The sequence below is a fragment of the Coenobita brevimanus genome, chromosome 9 (genome assembly GCF_032717465.1).
Source record: "Coenobita brevimanus isolate Jiangsu-jjx chromosome 9, ASM3271746v2, whole genome shotgun sequence".
In the NCBI taxonomy this organism is placed as follows: Eukaryota; Metazoa; Arthropoda; class Malacostraca; order Decapoda; family Coenobitidae; genus Coenobita; species Coenobita brevimanus.
In genome coordinates, this window is record NC_136962.1 from 997501 (window position 1) to 1007500 (window position 10000).

General features: G+C 44.2%; 1 protein-coding gene across 1 annotated transcript in view; it reads left to right on the forward strand.

The window, feature by feature from the left end:
* The window catches only part of hiw (MYC binding protein highwire), a 116539-nt gene that overhangs the window by 26086 nt on the left and 80453 nt on the right, over positions 1 to 10000 (forward strand). Inside the window, exons 13-19 of the mRNA XM_080280059.1 lie at positions 736 to 897; positions 1466 to 1676; positions 5220 to 5401; positions 6516 to 6645; positions 7877 to 8031; positions 8628 to 8756; positions 9795 to 9997. Coding sequence (XP_080136185.1) covers positions 736 to 897; positions 1466 to 1676; positions 5220 to 5401; positions 6516 to 6645; positions 7877 to 8031; positions 8628 to 8756; positions 9795 to 9997 — 1172 coding nt within the window. The remainder of the gene's footprint in view (positions 1 to 735; positions 898 to 1465; positions 1677 to 5219; positions 5402 to 6515; positions 6646 to 7876; positions 8032 to 8627; positions 8757 to 9794; positions 9998 to 10000) is intronic.

Below are 10000 nucleotides of genomic sequence, written 5' to 3' on the forward strand. Positions count from 1 at the left end.
GTGGAGTGGTGAGAATGAGAGACTGGCTAGGAGAGTGTGTGTGAGGTGCAGGGGAAGGCTGAGGATGAGGTGGAGTGGTGAGAATGAGAGACTGGCTAGGAGAGTGTGTGTGATGTGGAGGGGAAGGCTGAGGATGAGGTGGAGTGGTGAGAATGAGAGACTGACTAGGAGAGTGTGTGTGAGTGAGGTGGAAGAGGAGAGAAGGGGGAGGGGAAGACTGAGAATGAGACAGCAAGAATGATAATGATGACGATGATAATGATGATGACAGTAATGATAATGATGAGAATAATAATGATGACGACAACAACAATAATAATAATAATAATAATAATAATAATGATAATAGTAATAATAATAATAATAATAATAATGATAATAGTAATAATAATAATAATAATAATGATGATAATAGTAATAATAATAATAATAATAATTACTTTTCTCATTCTTTCCGATCTTTGTCAGGGCTGGTGTGTGATAATAATAATAATAATAATAATAATAATAACAATAACGATAATAATAATAATAATAATAACAATAACGATAATAATAATAATAATAATAATAACAATAATAATAATAATAATAATAACAATAATAATAATAATAATAATAATAATAATAATAATAATAACGATAATAATAATAATAATAATAACAATAATAATAATAATAATAATAATAACAACGATAATAATAATAATAATAATAATAATAATAATTTCTCAGGGTTGGTATGTGAGCTTCGAGATGCCCAAGTGACCTCAGCCGCCCTGGGTAAGGCTCATGCCCTTGTTTTGACCAATAAGGGCCACGTCTACAGCTTCGGCATCAACAACAAAGGCCAGTGTGGTCGAGACTTTACCCCCCTGCCGAGTAAAGACGCCCCAGGTCAGTACGAGGTGGGGTGCGAGGATGAGGTAGGACGAGGAGGTTGGTGGATGGTTGGTGGTGGTGATGAGGAGGAGGAGGAAGAGGAGGAGAAGAGGGAGGAAGAGGAGAAGGAGGGAGGAGGAGGAGGAAGAGGAGAAGGAGGGAGGAGGAGGAGGAAGAGAAGGAGGGAGGAGGAGGAGGAAGAGGAGAAGGAGGAGGAGGAAGAGGCAGGAGGAGGAGGTTGGTGGATGGATGGTTGGTGCTGGTGATGATGATGATGAGGAGGAGGAGGAAGAGAAGAAGGAGGGGGGAAGAGAGGAAGAGGAGAAGAGGGAAGAGGAGAAGGAGGAGGAAGAGGAGGAGGAGGAGAAGAAGGAAGAGGAGGAGGAGGAGGAAGAGAAGAATGGATGGATAATTGATGATGATGATGATGAGGAAGACGTTAATGTTAAGGAGAAAGAGCAGGATGGATGATTGATGTAGATTGATGATTACCAGATCTATTGATGCCTCTATATCCATCCATCACCTATCTATCGCTCTCCTAGTCGATCTCTCATTGGATATATCGATTCTTTTCCACTAGGGATGTCAATGTCGGTCGGGCCAGCGGGGGAGGAGGAGGTGGAGGAGGAGGAGGGGGCGGAGAGCGAGGAGGGGGGAGAGGGGGGGATGTGCGCGCCTGGCCGACATCGGTGGGTGCGCGACCACTGCCTTGTGTGCACCGTGTGTCATGAGTGCACAGGATATGGCCCGGCGTGTGTATCCAGTGGCAGGCCCAACAGGAATTCAGGACAGTGAGTGTTATTATTATTATTATTATTATTATTATTATTATTATTATGATTATTATTATTATTATTATGATTATTATTTTTATTGTTGTTGTTATTATTATTATTATTATTATTATTATTATTATTGTTATTTTTATTATTGTTATTATTATTATTATTATTATTTTTATTATTATTGTTGTTATTATTATTATTATTATTATTATTATTATTATTATTTTTATTATTATTATTAGTTATTATTATCATTATTATTATTGCTATTATTGTTGTTGTTGTTGTTATTGTTGTTATTATTATTATTATTATAATTTTTATATTATTGTTGTTGTTATTGTTATTATTATCATTATTGTTATTGTTATTGTTGTTGTTATTATTATTATTATTATTATTATAATTATTATTATTATTATTATTATTATTATTATTATTATTATTATTATTATTATTATTATTATGATTATTATTATTATTGTTGTTGTTATTATTATTATTATTATTATTATTATTATTGTTGTTATTATTATTATTATTATTATTGTTGTTGTTATTATTATTATTATTATTGTTGTTATTATTATTATTATTATTATTATTATTATTATGACTACAACAGACATCGACTCACACTACAACACTACTGGCTTTGGTCTTAAACTGTGCTAAAGGATCACCAAATCCCATATAGATTATTTAATAACAAACGCCAGTCTTTAAATAACAGAAGAGGTGAGAATTGCAGTCATGAATAGATTATATTGTGTGTGAGTCTAAGAAACTATTATATGTATTATTTTATATTTAAAGATTTTGAATTTTGTGGTAGGTGGTGGTGACCGTCATCCACTCACTTGATGTAGTGCTGCCTACTTCTTCCTTAGCCTTTATCATTCTTTTTCTGTGCCTGTCCTCCTCTCTTCCTATTTCTCACCATCATCCACTCACTTGATGTAGTGCTGCCTACTTCTTCCTTAGCCTTTATCATTCTTTTTCTGTGCCTGTCCTCCTCTCTTCCTATTTCTCACCATCATCCACTCACTTGATGTAGTGCTGCCTACTTCTTCCTTAGCCTTTATCATTCTTTTTCTGTGCCTGTCCTCCTCTCTTCCTATTTCTCACCATCATCCACTCACTTGATGTAGTGCTGCCTACTTCTTCCTTAGCCTTTATCATTCTTTTTCTGTGCCTGTCCTCCTCTCTTCCTATTTCTCACCATCATCCACTCACTTGATGTAGTGCTGCCTACTTCTTCCTTAGCCTTTATCATTCTTTTTCTGTGCCTGTCCTCCTCTCTTCCTATTTCTCACCATCATCCACTCACTTGATGTAGTGCTGCCTACTTCTTCCTTAGCCTTTATCATTCTTTTTCTGTGCCTGTCCTCCTCTCTTCCTATTTCTCACCATCATCCACTCACTTGATGTAGTGCTGCCTACTTCTTCCTTAGCCTTTATCATTCTTTTTCTGTGCCTGTCCTCCTCTCTTCCTATTTCTCACCATCATCCACTCACTTGATGTAGTGCTGCCTACTTCTTCCTTAGCCTTTATCATTCTTTTTCTGTGCCTGTCCTCCTCTCTTCCTATTTCTCACCATCATCCACTCACTTGATGTAGTGCTGCCTACTTCTTCCTTAGCCTTTATCATTCTTTTTCTGTGCCTGTCCTCCTCTCTTCCTATTTCTCACCATCATCCACTCACTTGATGTAGTGCTGCCTACTTCTTTCTTAGCCTTTATCATTCTTTTTCTGTGCCTGTCCTCCTCTCTTCCTATTTCTCACCATCATCCACTCACTTGATGTAGTGCTGCCTACTTCTTCCTTAGCCTTTATCATTCTTTTTCTGTGCCTGTCCTCCTCTCTTCCTATTTCTCACCATCATCCACTCACTTGATGTAGTGCTGCCTACTTCTTCCTTAGCCTTTATCATTCTTTTTCTGTGCCTGTCCTCCTCTCTTCCTATTTCTCACCATCATCCACTCACTTGATGTAGTGCTGCCTACTTCTTCCTTAGCCTTTATCATTCTTTTTCTGTGCCTGTCCTCCTCTCTTCCTATTTCTCACCATCATCCACTCACTTGATGTAGTGCTGCCTACTTCTTTCTTAGCCTTTATCATTCTTTTTCTGTGCCTGTCCTCCTCTCTTCCTATTTCTCACCATCATCCACTCACTTGATGTAGTGCTGCCTACTTCTTCCTTAGCCTTTATCATTCTTTTTCTGTGCCTGTCCTCCTCTCTTCCTATTTCTCACCATCATCCACTCACTTGATGTAGTGCTGCCTACTTCTTCCTTAGCCTTTATCATTCTTTTTCTGTGCCTGTCCTCCTCTCTTCCTATTTCTCACCATCATCCACTCACTTGATGTAGTGCTGCCTACTTCTTCCTTAGCCTTTATCATTCTTTTTCTGTGCCTGTCCTCCTCTCTTCCTATTTCTCACCATCATCCACTCACTTGATGTAGTGCTGCCTACTTCTTCCTTAGCCTTTATCATTCTTTTTCTGTGCCTGTCCTCCTCTCTTCCTATTTCTCACCATCATCCACTCACTTGATGTAATGCTGCCTACTTCTTCCTTAGCCTTTATCATTCTTTTTCTGTGCCTGTCCTCCTCTCTTCCTATTTCTCCCCATCATCCACTCACTTGATGTAGTGCTGCCTACTTCTTCCTTAGCCTTTATCATTCTTTTTCTGTGCCTGTCCTCCTCTCTTCCTATTTCTCCCATCTTTCCTGTCACTTCTTATTGCTTTTCTTTCCTTTACAGGTGGCTTTACATTGAGTGACAAGCCAAATGGTTTCCTGTAAGCCAAGAAACCATTTACAACGCTGGGTGGTAACCATATAACCAAACCATACGTGCTGCCTACGTGTCAACAAGTGGGTTGGTGGAGGGTTAGTGCCCCTCCCCGTAAAACAACTAACTCAAAGACAAATGGCCACCCCTTATGGGATTATGGCGTCTGGCAATAGATAGATAGATAGACATAAAACAATTAACTCAAAGACAAATGGCCACCCCTTATGGGATTATGGCGTCTGGCAATAGATAGATAGATAGATAGATAGATAGAATTTTAAAATGAATCGGTGTTGCCAACTCTCTGCCGCGCCTACCCACATGAAGGGGTGCGCTCTTCCGATTTCAAGATTACCATTTACTTTGAGGTGTGAGTTTCCCCTCGAGGGGGTGCGGGAAGGGTGACTCCTCCCCCCTCAGGGTCAAGACTACGGGTGTATGTCTGTCTCTGTGAATGTTCTTTATCTATCTGTGTCTGTCTATCAAGCTGTTTATCTATCAGTGAGCAAGTTAAGGTTGATTTTGTCTCTCTCTCTTTCTCTCTCTCTGTCTGTCTGTCTGTCTGTCTGTCTGTCTGTCTCTCTCTCTCTCTCTCTCTCTCTCTCTCTCTCTCTCCCCCTCCCTCCCTCCCTCCCTCCCTCTCCCCCTCCCTCTCCCTCTCCCTCTCCCTCCCTCTCTCTCCCTCCCTCCCTCTCTCTCCCTCCCTCTCTCTCTCTCCATCTATCTATCTATCTATCTATCCACCGCAGGCCGTGTGGATGTGGCTCAGGTGACTCCGGCTGTGCGGAGTGTGGATGCTGCCGTGCGTGTGCGGATGAGGTCGAGGCAGCGGATGGCAGTGACCAAGATCCCTTTTCCATCATGCAAGCTGGTGTGGCGGGCGGTCAGCACTCGGCACTCTTTGGCTTCCATGATGTGGCGAGTCTTGGCGGTAAGTGGTTTAGTCTGTGTTATTATTATTATTATTATTATTATTATTATTATTAAAAAGGAGTGTTGTGGTGTGGATGTGGATGTGATAGGAAGCGTTAGGAGGAACACACTGAGGTGGTTTGGCCATGTGGAGAGGATGGAGGGTGAGAGACTGACGAGGAGAGTGTATGTGAGGGAGCTGGAGGGGGGGAGAGGGAGGGGGAGGCCGAGGATGAGATGGAGGGATGGGGTGGAGAGGTATATGAGAGAGGGGGGTGTGAGTTGGGAGCAGGGCAGTGAAATGACAGGGGACGGGGCGACGTGGAGGCGATTTGTTTGTGGCCACCCCAAACAGGATAGAGGCGTCTGGCAATAGATAGATAGATTATTATTATTATTATCATTATTATTATCATCATTCTCTATCTATTTATCTATCTATCGCCTCACTGTCTCTCTCAAGGCACTCATGGTAATATTTTAAGAAGTGCTGCCTAACCACCGCCTAACCACAAGACCCCAGGCACAAAAATAAGGCAGGCAGTGTGGTAGGTGTGGTGTGTGGTGTGTGTGGTGGTGTACACAGTGACGTCACAAAATGGCCGCCAAGTGCCAGTCTCCCCTCTTCCCCCTGCACTCTCCTTGTCAGTCTCTCTCCCCTCCATCTCATCCTCAGGCTCCCCCTCCTTCTGCATGGGTGAAAGATTGAATGGCAGGGCTAGGCCAGAGGTTGCCCATCCTTGCCATAAGGGGTGGCCACAAACAAATCACCTCAATGTCACCCTGTCCAACGCCATTTCACTGCCCTGCTCCCAGCTCACACCCCCCTCTCTCATATACCTCTCCACTCCATCCCTCCATCTCATCCTTGGCCTCCCCCTCCCTCTCCCCCTCCACCTCACTCATACACTCTCCTCGTCAGTCTCTCATTCTCCATCCTCTCCATTCCATCCCTCACATCCCTGGCCTCCACCTCACTCACATACACTCTCCTTGTCAGTCTCTCATTCTCCTTGGCCTCCACCTCACTCACATACACTCTCCTCATCAGTCTCTCATTCTCCTTGGCCTCCACCTCACTCATACACTCTCCTTGTCAGTCTCTCAGTCCTCATTCGTTATCATTCTTCCAGGGAATATATTTGGCCGAGCGTGTGGCCGGCTGCAAGACCAGCTGCAGAGACGGCTGGACGACAGGCGGCACCGCCCTCGCCACCGCCACCCCCGCTACACCCCCACCCCCTTCAGGAAAGGTAGGGGTGGCTAGCCTTGTCGTAGATGGGTATTTGGCAGGATAAGTCACTAAGGAAGAGGTGTTAGGGAGCTTACATGGGTATTTTGCAGCATAAATCGCTAAGGAAGAGGTGTTAGGGAGATAAATCACTAAAAAAGAGGTGTTAAGGAGCTTACATGGGTATTTGGCAGGATAAGTCACTAAGGAAGAGGTGTTAGGGAGCTTACATGGGTATTTTGCTGGATAAATCACTAAGGAAGAGGTGTTAGGGAGCTTACATGGGTATTTTGCAGGATAAGTCACTAAGGAAGAGGTGTTAGGGAGCTTACATGGGTATTTGGCAGGATAAATCACTAAGGAAGAGGTGTTAGGGAGCTTACATGGGTATATTACAGGATAAATCACTAAGGAAGAGGTGTTAGGGAGCTTACATGAGTATTTTGCAGGATAAATCACTAAAGAAGAGGTGTTAGGGAGCTTACATGGGTACTTTGCAGGATAAATCACTAAGGAAGAGGTGTTAGGGAGCTTCCTTCCATAAGGGGTGCAGAGAGATAAAAATGCTAGTCATGAAGAAGTGCTATACTCTAGATGTAGATAAAGTTATTAGTGTGATAAGAGATTGAATAGGGAGGCTGCCAGAGATTGAGCAGCGTGGAGAGGGGATGAGGTCATAGAGTGTGACCTCAGGGATAAGGCACTGAATAGGGAGGCTGCCAGAGATTGAGCAGCGTGGAGAGGGGATGAGGTCATAGAGTGTGACCTCAGGGATAAGGCACTGAATAGGGAGGCTGCCAGAGATTGAGCAGCATGGAGAGGGGATGAGGTCATAGAGTGTGACCTCAGGGATAAGGCACTGAATAGGGAGGCTGCCAGAGATTGAGCAGCATGGAGAGGGGATGAGGTCATAGAGTGTGACCTCAGAGATAAGGCCCTGAATAGGGAGGCTGCCAGAGATTGAGCAGCATGAGAGCCGCCATTAGGTGACCAAAGCTGACTAGTAACCAAGGAGACTCATCACTACCTCATAGATAGGAATGAAATATACACACACACACACACACACACACACACACACACACTTCCACCCCCTCCCACCCACCCCACACACTCACACACCCCAGTCCCACCCACACACCCTCCCTTCCTTAACACCCCCACCCACACACACCTCATCCCACCCACACACACATGACAATATAAACAAATCCCGCCCATAAATGAACTGCCCGCCCGCCCATAAACGAACCGCCCGCCCGCCCACACAGGTAACATGGGCCAGTTTGAGGCTCGGCTCCTTCGGCTCCTGGCCCCACCCTCGGAAAGTGGGCGGGGAGATGACGCTGACAATCCCGCCCCTTCCCACCCTGTTCCCGCCCCCCCACCACCTCCACACCCTGCCGCTCATGTCCTAGGTTTGTTTATGCCTTGCTTTGTTTTTCCGTTCCTGCACAAACGCCATCCTGTGATTGATTTATTCTGTTGTTATTATTATTATTATTATTATTATTATTATTATTATTTTTGTCTTTCTTGCATGTTGTTTGGCTTGTAAACACACACACACACACACACACACACACACACACACACACACACACACACACACACACACACACATGCTTGCTTGCTTGCTTGATCTCTTACTCACACACACACACACACACACACACACACACACACACACACACACACATTTTTCTTGTCACCTTCAGTCCACCATCTCTCTCTCTCTCTCTCTCTCTCTCTCTCTCTCTCTCTTTAATCACAGTTTGCACAGTATTTTCACTGACTAGTAACCAAGGAGACTCATTCCTAACCCCTTTCACCTACTCGTCCTCCTCTCTCTCTCTCTCTCTCTATTTATTGAAGGGTTGATTTGACTAGTAACCAAGGAGACTCATTCCTACTCCCTTTCACCTACTAGTGCTCCTCTCTCTCTCTGTTTATTGAAGGGTTGATTTGACTAGTAACCAAGGAGACTCATCCCCAGCATCATATTATATTTCAGTTGCCGAGGACGGGCCAGGGAGCGACCAAGAGAGAGACGCCAGCAAGATAACGTCTCTCTCCCCAGCGCGCGTCCACCTCTCCTCCACATCCCCCGTCGTTCAAGTTACGTGTGGACTGCATCACTCGGGTAAGCGTTTTCTCTCCACTCCTCTCTCTCCTGTGCGTGTCTGTCCCTCTCTCCATCTCTCCTGTGCGTGTCTGTCCCTCTCTCTATCTCTCCTGTGCGTGTCTCTCCCTCTCTCCATCTCTCCTGTGCGTGTCTGTCCCTCTCTCTATCTCTCCTGTGCGTGTCTGTCCCTCTCTCTATCTCTCCTGTGCATGTCTGTCCCTCCCTCTATCTCTCCTGTGCGTGTCTGTCCCTCTCTCTATCTCTCCTGTGCATGTCTGTCCCTCCCTCTATCTCTCCTGTGCATGTCTGTCCCTCTCTCTATCTCTCCTGTGCGTGTCTGTCCCTCTCTCTATCTCTCCTGTGCGTGTCCATCTCTCTCTCTCCCCGGTGCGCGTCCAACTCTCCTCCACATCCACCGTTGTTCAAGGTACCTGTGGATTTATCACTCAGGTAAGCAGTTTCTCCTTTCGTAATTCGTGACGTTACTCCTCTTTCCTACGCACGTCTATCTCTCTCTCTCTCTGTCTCTCTCCCCTGTGCACGTCCATCTGTCTTTCTCGGTCTCTCTCTCTCCCCGGTGCGCGTCCATCTCTCATCCACATCCCCTGCTGTCCAAGGTACCTGCTGATTTCATTCTTTTCGCTAATTTATTCAGGAATGTTACACCTCACTCTCCCCGTTGTACAGCCATCTCTCTCTCTCTCTCTCACCAGAACCACACCCCCTGTTCTGTTACTCTGGAGAGTCTACCTACCTACCTACCTACCTATCTATCTATCTATCTATCTATCTACCTACCTACCTATCTACCTTCCTATCTACCTACCTACTTACCTGCCTATCTATCTATCTCTTGTGATGAGGATGTCAGTGATGATGATGAGGAGGAGGAGGACAATGATGATGATGGGATGATAATAATAATAATAATAATGCTAACAATAATAATAATAATAATAGTAGTAGTAATAATAATAATAATAGTAATAGTAATAATACTAATAATAATAACAGTAACAATAATAATAATAATAATAATAATAATAATCATTTCAGTGGTGCTGTGTGCGAATGGGGAGACGTACACGTGGGGCAGCAACAGTCACGGGCAGTTAGGGATGGGCGACCTCACATCCCGGGGTTCACCAACAGCTACCCGAATTCCACCCAGCGTGAGAATCGTTCAGGTCGCTGCCGGGAGTAACCACACTGTCTTTCTCACCTCGTCCGGCCAAATATATACCTGTGGTGACTTTCAGGTG